At 43.1% G+C, this 13,757-nt stretch overlaps 1 protein-coding gene across 1 annotated transcript; it reads left to right on the top strand.

Moving 5' to 3' along the window:
* The first annotated feature begins 99 nt into the window (after nt 1–99).
* Nucleotides 100–12,699, top strand: cdan1 (codanin 1). Its single transcript, XM_061082637.1, has 28 exons — nt 100–177; nt 1,318–2,045; nt 2,141–2,341; nt 2,627–2,817; nt 3,002–3,118; nt 3,204–3,282; nt 3,380–3,500; nt 3,672–3,781; nt 3,872–3,961; nt 4,075–4,150; nt 4,320–4,525; nt 4,669–4,801; nt 4,942–5,085; nt 5,254–5,420; nt 6,039–6,120; nt 6,232–6,321; nt 6,845–6,899; nt 7,056–7,192; nt 7,281–7,384; nt 7,755–7,904; nt 8,075–8,138; nt 8,310–8,388; nt 9,333–9,547; nt 9,655–9,762; nt 9,852–9,915; nt 10,467–10,678; nt 11,523–11,630; nt 11,761–12,699. The coding sequence occupies exons 1-28, from the start codon at nt 100–102 to the stop codon at nt 11,881–11,883; spliced, it is 4,032 nt and encodes a 1,343-aa protein (XP_060938620.1). The 3' UTR covers nt 11,884–12,699.
* The last annotated feature ends 1,058 nt before the right edge of the window (nt 12,700–13,757 follow it).

The following is a 13,757-nucleotide window of genomic DNA, read 5'->3' as shown; positions in this document are numbered from 1 at the left end:
CTGTCACCCTCTTCCGGTTGCAAACGCGGTTTATCACACGTCACCCGCAATATGCGCATGCGTGGTCGCTGGCCCCGCCCCCTCCGCCTCAGTTCCAGAATGGCGGCTCTTTTGGAAAGTGTCCTGGCGAGGACAGTGGACATCGAGCCGGTCACCGCCTGGCTCAGGACCCGGAAGGTGAGTGTGGACCGGCACGGCACGGCACGGCACCGCACGGGCCACTCCCTGAAAACCTGCGGGACTCTTACAACGCGTGATTTGCGTGATGACATCGCTCACAAGTCGGTGTAAACAAAACTTTTAGCCGCGGAGCTAACATGCTAACGTAGCCTGGCTGGACTCTGTGGACGTGACGCGTCCCTCCCAGTCCGGAGACAAGTCCCCAGTGCAGTTAGATCAGATTCAACCATCGGTTCTTGCTGGTGTAATTGTTTATGTTATTTAAACTTAGGGCTGCGCAGGTTAGCAGATGTTAGCCTGCACGTTGTTAGCCAGGTTCACTAGCTTGTTTCTGCAGAAATGAGCTGAAGCTGTGCAGCTAATCATCTATTTACATATTTACTCTCTGTCTCTAATTGATATTTGATTTATTAGTGTAGATCATCATATTCCATCTATTAACACTCTGTCTCTAATTGATACTTGATTTACAACTATAGATCATCTATGATACTCCGTCTATTTACTCTCTGTCTCTAATTGATATTTGATTTATCAGATCATCTGTGATACTCCGTCTATTTACTCTCTGTCTCTAATTGAAATTGGATTTATCAGTGTAGATCATTTGTGATACTCCATCTATTTACTCTCTGTCGCAAATTGATACTGGATTTATTAGTGTAGATCATTATATTCCATCTATTTACTCTCTGTCTCTAATTGATATTTGATTTACAACTATCGATCATCTGTGATACTCCATCTATTAACTCGGTCTGTAATTGATACTGGATTTATCAGATCGTCTGTGATACTCTATCTATTTACTCTCTGTCTCTAATTGATATTTGATTTACAACTATAGATCATCTGTGATACTCCATCTATTTACTCTCTGTCTCTAATTGATATTTGATTTACAACTATAGATCATCTGTGATACTCCATCTATTTACTCTCTGTCTCTAATTGATATTGGATTCATCAGTGTAGATCATCTGTGAGACTTTGTCGATTTACTCTCTGTCTCTAATTGATATTTGATTTATTAGTGTAGATCATCTGTGATATTCCATCTATTTACTCTCTGTCTCTAATTGATACTGGATTTCTCTAAACACATCTCAAACGTGACGATGTGTCTCTCTCCAACAGGAGAATGACAGGCTGTCCTTCAGTAAATCCGGGCTGACGGTTCACAAGCAGGAGTTTGTCCCTTTCCTTTTGAACTTCCTGAGAGAGCAGAGCAGCAAAGCCCTCACCCACGGCCCCACCACGCCGGCCAAGACCCCCAGCCGCCACAGGCCTGCTGCTCACACACAGGGCGTCACCGACAGGAGGGCTTGCAGGTCTGCTGATGACGGAGCCGGGTCGAGGAGTGCCAGCCGGGTCCAGCTGTTCTCTCAGCCCAACACGTCCGTGTCCCCGGGGACCGAGTGGGAGGCGGCTGCTCAGTCCGAGTCCCACTGTCTCAGCGGGGTCAGCGCCCTCAGCAGCCCCTCCTCCTTCACCCCGACATGGAGCCCCGCCTCCAGGCCCTCAGGGTCCGAGCGCCGGCCCAGCCAGAGGATCAGTCTCGGGGACTACATGGTTTCCCCTCCGGACCAACACCACAGCCCCAACCTGCAGACGCAGAAGGGCCGCAGGAAGAGTGGGACGGGCATGGCCGGACAAGGAAGACAGGGAGGAGGACGCGGAGGACATCACAGCGAGGAGAGTGTACGGTGGGACAGTGGGGGGAAGCGGTCAGGTAGAGGAGGAGGAGGAGGAGGAGGAGGGTACAGTAGGTTGAATGAACAGGTCTCACCTCCGTCTGTGGGGCAGCTCAACTTTAACAACTTGGAGGATTTCCCTCCTGTTGGGTCGTCACCTGTTTCTCCAGCGTGAGTCCACAACTCTCAGTTCAACTAAAACAACACTGACTCCACCTTATCATTTATTTTCAGATTTGTCTTAACCAGTTTGCATTCCTCCTCAGGGCGTCCAAACCATCAAGGAGAATAAACCCAACACCAGTCAGTGCAGAGCGGCCACACTCCAAACTAAAGACCTGTTTCACCTCCACACCATTCACGAAGACTACTTCCCCCCCGCCGGGGATGGAAGCTCTTCAGGGTCTGATGACAGTGGGCAGCCCGCTGAGCCTGCAGGAAGAGAGGGAGCTTCTGAAGAAGGAGAAGTAGGTGTACATGCAGAATGAATTGTAGTGACCCACAAGTTGACCTTTCTCTTTTGTGTAAAGTCGTGGAAGAAACGCGTGACACAAATATTTGTTTATACTTCTGACCAGTTCTAGAAGCATGTACCAGTCTCCATTTGCTCTACAGGGAGTAATACAAATTTAAACTAGACTTTTTAAGGTATATTCTGTTTACTCATTATTCTACATATATTGTCCGATATATATCCTGGTCTGCAGCATCACTTTGCTGTTTTTAACGATGATGTCTTTCTTGGTTTTCAGGTCCAAGCGAGCCCAGCAGGTCGTTTCTCCTTTGCCGCCGTCCCTGGACCCCTGCACCCCGACCAAGGCCGGGTTTAGGATCGGGTCTAAAGTTACACCAGACCAGCAGACCTCGAGTCCTGAACCGTCCAAAGTCACCTTCTCCTCGGAGCTGGATATCCTGGCAGAACTGTATTGTACCTGCATTTCTGGTAAATGGCCACAAGGTGTCAGAACTGTGCTAATTTAAAGTAAATGGAGGGGAAAAAAAAAAAATAATGTTCAAATATATTGTTATATAAATAATGACCAACACAATAATTTAAAGGGATTTCAAATGTGGCAAATGTCTGTGAAGTCTCTAAAATGAGGATAAGTGATGTGTTTGTGTTACAGAAAACCTGGTGCCAAACATCTTCCTGGAGCTTTTCTTTGTGATGCAGTTGTTGACGTCTCGGTCGCCTCTCTCTCCCATAAGTGATGAACAGGAAAGCTTGTTTTCTGTAAATGCAGGTGCGCAGTTAGCTTTGAATTTCACCTAAATCATATTTTCAACTTTTGATTTCTTGAAATTGAGCCTTGTTTTTCATGTTTTCAGATGTTCTGGAGCGATGTTACCTGCGACAAGTACACAACTGTGTGTATTTTGCAGTGAAGGTTCTGGAGAAGCAGTTTCAGTGAGTCTGATTCTTGTTTTCTTTTCCTTTAAGAGACACTACTCCTCCAGTTGATCTATGAGTGTATTCATAAGCTTCTCCTTTTGTCATCTGTAAGGTTGGTGGCTCATTTGGACAAGTGTACGCTGCGTCTGCTGGCAGAGAACGAGAGGATGGCGTCTTTCTCTCCGGATCTCAGGGACCTTCTCGCTCAAGCCCAGGACAGAAGCACAGCCAAGGTAACGGGCTTTTATTTTATTTTGCAAGTTTAAGTCTTAGTGTTACTGGGTTATGTTATTAGAATATGTTCATAATCTGTCTCTAACAATTTTAGACAACTAAATAAAACTGTCCTGTTCTATTTGTTGGGTTTAAAATATGTTTTTTGTATTTGTCCTCTTCTCTTCCAGCTCTCTCCCTCAGCTTCTACTTTCATCCACTCAGTCCCGTTCCGTCCTGCCACAGACAACAGGTCCAACTTCGGTAGTGACAAGGCCTTCCACACTTTTAAAAAACAGAGGTATATAGCTGAGTAAAGTTTGAGCATTTATAGTAATAGTAATTGCTGTTTCTGGATCTGACGTATTTTATATCTTTGCCCATTTCTCAGAGATATTTTTTATGAAATCCTGCGAGAATGGGAGGATTTTCACTCGGAACCAGGATGGAACTTTGCTTCTTCTTTAGGAAACAGAATACGGCAAGTTCAATGATTTATTCTGTAATTTAATAATCAAAAACTAGTTGTAATGTAATAAATGTATCTGTTCTGCATTTGCTCCTTTATTTTATTCTTTTGCCTTTTTTTTTTAGAGGAATGATGAATCAATTGACCGCTGCTGGAAACCATTCTCATTTTGCGCGGCTGTTCCTGAAGCAGCTCATTCAGGTAGACTTCTGCACCTCATCTACATTTACATAATACATCTTAACTTTTTAAAGTATTTTATCCATCTCAAATGTCTAAAATGATAACATTCACCCTGATGAAAAATAGTACATAGTAAGACAAATATAACACCCCAGTGTAAATAAATAACATCTGTATTTCTTTGCAGATGTGTAAAGGCCCCCGTGTGAACAGCTCCCCCGGAGATGCCCCTGACAACGACCTGCTCGGCATGCTGGGAGCTGACGGCTTGGGGCGTCTGAAGCGTCTCGAAGAGCGTCTCATTCAGCCTCAAGGAGTCGTTGGTCCTTGTCCTCCTCCGTCCTTCCCCGGCCACCAGGAGTTCTTCAGTGACTTTCTCCAGGCGGCGAGCTGGTGAGAAGCAGATATCATGTTGCTGAACTTTCCCAGTAGAATGTTAAATTTACACAGGACAGACTTTTCTTTTTGATTCACTCAACACATTTTCCTCGAGGTTTCTCTATGCGATCTCACTTGTCTTCCTTGTTGTGTACCAGCTGCCAGCTGAACCAGCACCTGCAGGACAGCCTGTGTCAGCAGCTCCTCCAGCTTGACGAGGTGTCCATCCTCAGCCCCCCCGCTCCCACTGCAGAGGGAGAGGAGGAGGGGGACGGAGACATGGAGCAGCAGGTGAACTTTCACAGTCAGACAAACAAACATAATTGAAGCCAGCAGCCTGTTATGTCTTTAAACACGCCAGATTTAGAAAAGACTACTCTGTCATATTTGCTGTTAACTATTACTTAAATCTTTTCCTTCTCCCCCTTCAGGACGAGAAGCAGCGTTTCACCTCCGTGCTCCTCCTCGCTCGACTCCTGGCTAAGTTTCTAGGATTCATTTCTTTCCTTCCTTACCAAACATCTGAGAGACCGTCCAGAGAGATTCAAGAGACTGCGTTAGCGCTGCGAAGCAAGGTGAGGAAAAAAAATCAAGAATATTTATCAATTAAAGAAGTAATTCCCTGAGACCCCTTTGAAATGGAGCAGGTTAAATAGATATCTCATGAATGCTCCTCTCTTTAGTGGAGACCTGTCACATGTTCCTTTCCTGCAGTTGAAATGAACTCTCTCTTGGTCCCTCAGAGTGTTCCAGTGCTGGATGTTTGTGCTGTGCTGAGTAACAGTGTGAAAAGAGGCCGAACCATCCTGACGGTCCCCTGGCTCGTGGAGTTCCTCTCCATGTTGGACTCTACCGGGCCACTGCTGCTCTGCTACAGGACAGCACTAGGCACGCTGCTTCTCCTGTACAGGTCTGTCTCCTCTTAATAATAATAATGTGTTAAACATCTTAAAAGTGCCAAAGTGCAAAAATGACATAACACCGTCATGGTCAAAGCTATTTTCACATGTATAATTAACATTTAAGGAAACAAGTTCTTAATTTTGCCAGGCTGGGATATCATTTCTAAAACTAAAGTACAACTAGAATCCTGAATAGTTTTTTATTACTATTATATATTTGTTGTGCATATCCTTACCTTTAATATGTTTTGTTTATTTACCCCGTTAATGCACAAGTAGACTCGTACTCTGTAACATCTGCTATTAATATCTCAGATGTATTATTTTGAAGAACATGGATTTCACAAACTTCTAAATTAATAGAACTCATAAAAAGAACTTTAAACAAACAAAAGAAAAACTAGAATGGCCCTCAGCAGAGCACTTACTGCCTCCAAGGCCCAACACATTCTCCAAGGCCCCTTCAATTCAATGAAACTGCACCAACAGTCAAACAAATGCTGATGAAAACATATAAAATCTCTATCTTGCATATTTTCTTCCCCCCTGTTTGTTTTTGTGGAGGTTTGATCGCTTGTTGTCCTTCTTAGAAAGTTTGGTTTGATCTGACTTTTCTGTGCTTGTAGGAGAATGTTGCTGAGAGGAAGTGGAGACATGTGCTACCTGAACAAACTGCTCATGCTGTCTGTGTTAGGATGGCTCTTCCAGGTGAGAAACACACACCCTCCTGATGTCTGGTTGCTTTTGTATAGAATGACATCAAATTAATTATAGCGCTCATTTTCGCCTATCATATTACTGTAACTTTCTCTCGTGTAGATTCCTGTGATCCCTGAGGACATCTTCTTCACCAGTGAGTTCACTGAGGTCGCTAAGCTGGAGGACGGCAACACAAGCAGCACAGGACTCGTAAGTAAAACATTCATTCTAGTACAGGGTTCCCGCGGGGTCTTAAAAAGTCTTAAAAGGTCTTAAATTTAATAATCGAAATTTAAGGCCTTAAAAAGTCTTAAAAAGGTCTTAAATTTGATTCGGCCAGAGCTGAGAAGTTAGAGGTTTTGTAGTGTTCGATGGGATGTTTAATTTCCTTCTCTGGACATGTTTTATGGAACATCCTTTTATTTTCAATTTATTTCAGCATGTTTAAAGCTTGTTTGACTTGTGTATTGTTATTGTTCTTATGTTGAATGGGTATAAATTTACTTTGTAAGTAATTCTGTGACTTATATCTTCTTTCATAGTAATTTTCCTTCATACTTCTTGCCAGTATGGTCGTGAAATAGGTCTTAAATTCTATTCAAAGTGGTCTTAAAAGGGTCTTAAAAAGTCTTAAATTTATAGGAACTTTGTAGGAACCCTGTAGTAGGTTTCTCTGTATAAAATACCCACTGTTTGTTTTCATTTAAACTGAGGGCCTGCTTGTTATTTTCAGGACTGTATCCCCCTGGTGGATCAGCAGCTTCTCTATACATGTTGTCCTTTTCTTGGTGAGTTAACCTTATGTTTTGCATTAAGGGATTATGGGCACAATTTCTAAGTGTGTATATTTAGCAGGTCTGTTATTGTGTTCTCTATAGAAGAGGTAAATTCTGTTAATCGGGAGCCAGAGGTTTTATGTTACCTGCCTTGTTTTATCGGTTCAGGTGAGTTTCGTAAGCTCCTCGCAGCCTTCGTGTCCGGGAGCACGGCCAAGAGCGGAGGAATTATCCGCAAGATCACACCCACGTCAGCTGAGCTCAGGGATACGCCCGCTGCCAACCGGTCACATCAGAAACTACACGTGAGTAAACAGGAGAAGCTGTCAGTATGAATATAAAATGGCATCAAAGAACGTCACGGTTTTTAAACCCACCGTTTGAATGTGACAGGTGGACCTGGAACAAGCCTTCTTCCACAACCAGCCTCCGTCGCTGCGTCGCACCGTGGAGTTCGTGGCCGAGAGAATCGGATCCAACGGCGTCAAGCACATGAAGTGAGTATCACAGAGCTTGACTGTGCACGCTGTGAGCAGATCTAGAGATTTCCAAGTCATGAGCTTCTAAATCATCTGTATCATTCACACTGTTTATATTCTACTTTGAGGAGCTTTCCACCAAATTACTTTTTAGAATTGAAAAGGACTTTCAGAGCTGCAGGTAATCTTTCTGCAAACTTGGTTGGTTGCTTGCCTAAGAAGGTAGTCACTGGTCAACAGCATACATTTACCAGCACTTAGGTGGTGGCTGATGGGAATTTACCACTCTGTGCAGATGGAGAAGCATCTTATTTGCTGTTCAGTTAGATTTCTTTTCTTTAAATCTATGTGTTTGTGTGTTGACATTCATTACTGGGTTTTTCTGCAGAGCTACGTTGGTGAATGAGTTGGTGGAGAGAGGAGAGAAGATGCTGAGAGACGGACTGGAGATGCCCAACTCGCAGCCGTCCAAACTGAATGAATCCATCTGCGCTCAGCTGTGTGTTGCAGGATTGGAGGCCCTGCCGAAAGCCACCAGGTACAACGGCCTCTTTTTACAAGCAGCAAGCAAAACTGTCTTGCTGTCAAGTCCATAGATTCATGGCATTCACATTTGATAGTCGGAGAAAGGATTGCTTATTTGGGAGTATTTCACTTCTGTGGGGTAATCCTATCTTTATGGTAATCTCTGTCTGGTGTGATTTGCAGGTTTTGTTGTGAGAAGAGTCCTGAAGCCATAAGAATTCTGCTGCCGGATGAGACCTCTCCTGCTGTAAGTCCCGTAGAGAATTACCATGTAAAAAGGATGATGTGATGTTATTAAAAAAAAACTTTCTCAAAGCCTCTAAGACTTTGACACGGCCTTTAACAAATTCATAAACAGTCTCTAAATGCAGATTCTATTTTTATAACACGGTCACAACTTGTGATTGTCTCTCTGCAGGTCCTGACCACATCGGAGAACATCACCAAACGTCTTGCGACAGAAAAGGCCTGCAGCTGGCTCTCTGCTAACATCACAGGTAGCTGGTCCAGCACCTACTTGTGTTTTTACATGTTTGTTCTCTGTTAAAACTCTGTAACGTACACTCAATGCTATTCCAGCTATTTTCCAGGAGACGCTTCTACTTCATTCCTTTAAGAGAATTAAAGATACTAGATATTTGTATAGTTTACATGTTGATTTTAACAACAACTGTAGACTCTTTTTCTCTTGATTCTAAAACCTCAACTCAGGATATTTCCAAGCAGAAACCTGAAACTAGTGCTCTTTCTTTCTCTGAATATGTATCTGACATATTTTTTTTATCTAAGACAACCTGAGGCCAGGGATTACTGTGGCTAATGGGTTCTCCTTGGCCCAGACGCCAGGTTTCAATCAAATTGGTTCTGTAGTTTTTGCAGTGGTAAAGGTTAAATTGTGTTTGCAGGCCTACTTGCTGTACATGTGATGCAGTGAAAATTCAAAAACACTGCTATGATCCTCTACAGAACTGAAACTTGGACATTATGTGTGAGTGTTGATCGCAGAACATCTCGGTTTTGGTTCCTTTGTCCTCGCTGCTGCTGTTTCGTGTCATCTAGAGTTTCGTCCCCTCGCCTATTTGTCCCATGTGATACGTGCGGTCACCTGTAGATGGTTATTCGGGTCTCATACCAGCAGGATTACACAAAACTGACACCTTTCACTGCAGTTTCATAAGACGGAGCTGAGGCCAGTGTGTCTGCTGCTGAGCCGATGGTGTGGACACGCTCGTGTATAAGCCGCAACAGTTCAGCGGCGTAGACGCCATGAATACCTAATGCAGAGATTGTGCCTCCAGTGTTAAAGCTCTGAGTCCTCCTCGGATCTTGTTACAGAACATTTAAACTGTAGAAGATCAAATGAAGAAGCCAGGGCAGTGGTTAAAGGTTCCCCGAGGACATCACATCTTAAAAATCTCCTTTCTGTTTCCCCCACCCTCAGCGCTCATAAGGCGCGAGTGGAAGAGCAGATATGATCGTGTGATGAAGGCGGTGGGCAGCCCGGCGGCTCCCGACTCGGGGGACGTGGTGGAGTTGGTCGCCCAGGAGCAGTCAACAACTCCCAAGAGAAAACCAGGAAGTGAGCGAGTAATCTCCTGCCCCCCCCACTGCAGCCACAGTGCCTCGCTGCCTTCAGACATCCTCATTGAGTTGAAGGTTTGCTCCTAGAACACGATGCAGTATTCCACCCGTTGGCTTATTTGGTCGTATTTGTCTGGATTTCTATGCTCATGTCTTTTTTCCTTTTATTTTTTTGAATGCAGGAGTTGTTGAGCATCGCCGTCGGCCCGAGGACCGATGGGGAGCTGCCAACAGACTCTCAGCTGAGAACACTGCTGCACAGAGTGGGGGAGGCTCTGGCCTGCAGGAAGGTACAGGAGGCAACACAAGTGATTCACCTGTACTGGGTTTACTGAATCCTGGTCGGCACTGGTCACACTCTTCTTATCTCCTCTCTTAGTTTTCAACTGTGATGTCGGAGCTGATGCTTCTGAACACGACCGTCCTGCTGGCCTGCAAACTGGGTAAGAGGCCATGACAACAATCTCCTTATGACATGTTGACATGTAAACTGACGAAATTGCCCCGTGCTGCTGAAATAGAAGCAACGAAATGGCACTTTCACACGTACCTTGTTTGGTCCCGACCTTCAGACTTTCAGATTAGTTCAAACCAAAGGATTTCAGACCATTTGCAGGAAGTTGAGACAACATTTAACAAAATAAAAAGAAGTGCAAGCGTCGCCCATGGATTGTTTGTCCCCTTCAAGGATATAGTTAAAAGACAAGGGCGTTCATTTTGCTGGTAGTAGCAACATAATGATATTAAAGTGGCAATGAATTAAAACAAAATGAAGCCGTTCATTCATTTACTCAATTCAAATACGTCTGCTTTCGTCTATGCACTTCATTCAAATGAATACAATGGTCAAATTGGTCAAATTTTCCCTTAAATTTCATTGTAAAATCAAAACTAACTAAATTATTCTCGACATGAACCTTGAATTTGGACCCTGGTGTGAAAACGCGTATCTACATCCAGACCTGAGTGTGTATGTGTTGTGTGTCCTGCTCAGTGTCTGCAGAGCTGCCGGTGCTGCCTGTGTCTGTGTGCAGCGGAGGGGGGGAAGTGACCGCGGCCCCCGGTGCAGGTTCAGAGCCTCCTGTCAGATCGCTACTGGAGCAACTCGCTGAGCTGTGGGAGAGAGACTGCTGCTCCTCCGCCCCGCTCCACCTGCTCTTCAGCCCACTCACCGTCTCTGCTGTCCTGAAAGCCAACGACACCGAGGTACATCCTCCACCTCTCTACCGACACACTGTATCTGGATCTTGATTTAGTTTTCCTCCTGTATATTCATCATATTTTTTCAGTCAACCACCAGATAACCAGAAACTTTTGGCTCATTGGATTTCCCTTTAGATCTGTAGTTTTTTTCCTTGTGTTGATAGTTTACACCATAGATTTATATATAAAGACTAGATGTCTCGTCTGCGTTGCTGGCCAACGGAGACGAACGTCCGCATATGGCGGCCATCTTGCCAGAGGTTGCTCGCTCACCCATAACATTGTGTTGGTAGTGGTAAATAACCATAAATTGCTCAATTTTCAACCGACTTTTAAACGAATTGGTTTGTTATAAACGTCAGAGATGTAGATATGACACTGCATACTTATGAATAATAAGTATAAAAAAAGAAATAAGTATAAAAAAAATGAATAATTTATGCAGTGTCATAACTACATCTCTGACGTTTATAACAAACCAGATCGTTTAAAAATCGGTTGAAAATTGAGCAAGTTATGGTTATTCACCACTACCAACGCAATGTAATGGGTGAGCGAGATGCCCCGTAGCAAGATGGCCGCCATTTTCGGACGTCCGGCTCCGTCAAACGAGACATCTAGTCTTTATTTATAAATCTATGGTTTACACTGTGTCTGAGAGGAATTTGTTCATTTCTCTGAGATCTTTAACATGTTCTAATGTGTTTCTCTGTGTCTTTAGTGGAACAACTACCTGTTCCTGGTCTTCCTTGTGTAGATAGTTAACACTTTGTCTGAGTAGAATGTTGAATTTATTCTTTTATCTGAGATCTTTAACATGTTACAATGCGTTTCTCTGTGTCTTCAGTGGAACAACTACCTGTTCCTGGTCAGACAGCTGGTGGACAGAGGGATTCTGAGCGAGGAGGAGGTCATATCTCATTGGAGGAAGCTAACAAACTTGGCCCTGCCGTCGGTGAGCGCTCTCTGCTTCTATTACCATACATTCCAATGGAGCTATTACTTCCACTGGTGATTTGACCTCTTTGACTCCTTCCCTCGCTTTGTTCTGCTCACTTTGTTCTCTCATTTCGGTCTCATTTCAGGAGCTGATAGAGAAATTTCAGCTGCAGTCTCAGAGAATTAAACTCTCCTCGCCTCTGGCTGAGCTCCCTAGTCACATGGACATGCTGCAGGTCTCGCCTCAGACTGTAGAGGGCGCTACGTGACAACGATAACCCCGGCACATTGTCCCCTGACATCTCCTGTGTGATCACCACAGTGTTTTAAGTCACATCTGTCAGCGTGGTGTTCAAGGGGAAGAGACACTTCTGGGTGAATTCATGGATGTTGACCACTTTTCCAGCTCCTGCTCAGCGAACTTCAGACTTTTGTTCCTCTCCTTCTTGTGAAGTGTCGGCAGCCTTTCATGAATCCCTCTGCTCTTTTGCTGAGGTGCTGGCGAGAACCAGAAAGCCCTGCCAGTCAGCTGTAGAAGCAAGGGACCTCAACAGCTCTTACCTTAGATCTTAGAACCTTCCTGCAAGCAAACCTGTATACCATGTTGTGTGTCTGAGGGGAAATACTCAGAGATCAAGCCTTTCAAACAGTCGAGAGCGTAGCCGAGCGTTAGCGGAGACAGGAGAGGAGAGACAAACACGGGTATTTGGGAGTTTCTTCCAGCCGAGAATGTAAACCGAGCAACTTTGTCTCTGTGCATTTCCTCGTGTTGACACCCAAGTTTCCAGCAAAGATTCCAGAAACATTTCATTAGACAGTTTCTAAAAATGGACTGAGGATGAATTTATTCCTTATTTTAGACCAAACAGAGAAATGAAACGTCTTAATTTTAGTGTAGCACTTTCACAAACTGCCTTTGACCGTCACTACTCGTGAATTGCATGTTTCTCTCATGAAAGCGAGACTGCATTTGTGATCGTTTTTGTTCATGTTATATGAGCACCATATTTTCTGCTGCTTTTAAAAACGAAGTATTTTTTATGTTGCCACAAAGTATAACAGTGATAATAAAGATGTATTCTGGTTTAAGTGTGTTGTCATAAGTTGCCATCTTTACTTGAAGCACCAATGTATCACTCAAAAACACTTGATAACAAATAAATGTTCTGCATTAATTATATAAGGAACATAGTTATTATCTGTGAAATGTATTTAAAGGATCAGAAGTAAAGATACTAGGTTCCTGTGACTGATATGTTATTAATTAAAGCATCATTTTAGAGTTGAAGCTTCTTGAAAAAATTTTTGAAAGATAAATGAAGAGTGAAAGAAAAATATTTTGTATTTTTGTATAAAATGGAAATAGTTAAGTACATGTATAATTCTTGAGTAATTGTACGTCTTAGTTACTTTTTTAACATTGGTTGTTAGCAGTTAAAACTGATTTTGTTGATTTATGATAGATTTTGGCTAAACTTTGGCTTTTGCGAAGTAAGGTACAATAAAGCCTGAGATCGTTTTATCTTGCGATGTCTAAATCTTTTATTCTTATTCTCGAATGTTTGACTTTACTGGGATAAAGCCATAATTCACTAAATTTCAAAATTATACCTCATAATTTCGATTTAGTCAAAGTTTTGACAGATTTAGCTAATAAATAAAAAACGTATTTTGAATTAGCTAAATATTGACTGTTTCCTAGTTCAGTCTTTTTTTGTCATAATTTGACATAAATTAACATTTTGACCTTGTCTTATAATTTCCACTTAGGAAATCAAGACTCTTGACTCTTTTGACTTAGGCAACTAACAATTTACAAACAACTAACATATTTTCTTTTTTTTAAAGAATAATTGTGACTTTTTATCATTACATTTTTGTCTTGTCAAGTCAGCAGAATAAAGCAAAGTCACCTCAGATAAGGAGGATTTAAATAATAACAGACATGCAAAGCAAAGATTTGAATGTGTTTGGAGGAGGAGTAAGAGGAGGAGTGAGAGGAGGAGTAAGCAGACTAACAAGAAGAGGAAGAAGAAGAGGAAGAAGAGGAGGAGGAAGAGGAGTGAGGAGAGAAGTGAGAAGAGGAGGAGTAAGAAAAGGAGTAAGAGGCGGGAGAGGAGGAGGAGTAAGAAAAAGAGATGGA

This window comes from Limanda limanda, chromosome 12, assembly GCF_963576545.1.
Source record: "Limanda limanda chromosome 12, fLimLim1.1, whole genome shotgun sequence".
In the NCBI taxonomy this organism is placed as follows: Eukaryota; Metazoa; Chordata; class Actinopteri; order Pleuronectiformes; family Pleuronectidae; genus Limanda; species Limanda limanda.
Note: the sequence above shows the minus strand (reverse complement) of the source record. Positions and strands in the feature narration are given on the sequence as shown.

Coding starts and splice junctions, on each gene's coding strand:
- cdan1 (XM_061082637.1), top strand. CDS start 100: ATGGCGGCTCTTTTGGAAAGTGTCCTGGCGAGGACAGTGGACATCGAG. Junction 3,119..3,203: donor CTTGTTTTCTGTAAATGCAG/GTGCGCAGTTAG, acceptor TCATGTTTTCAG/ATGTTCTGGAGCGATGTTAC. Junction 8,139..8,309: donor CGGATGAGACCTCTCCTGCT/GTAAGTCCCGTA, acceptor GTCTCTCTGCAG/GTCCTGACCACATCGGAGAA.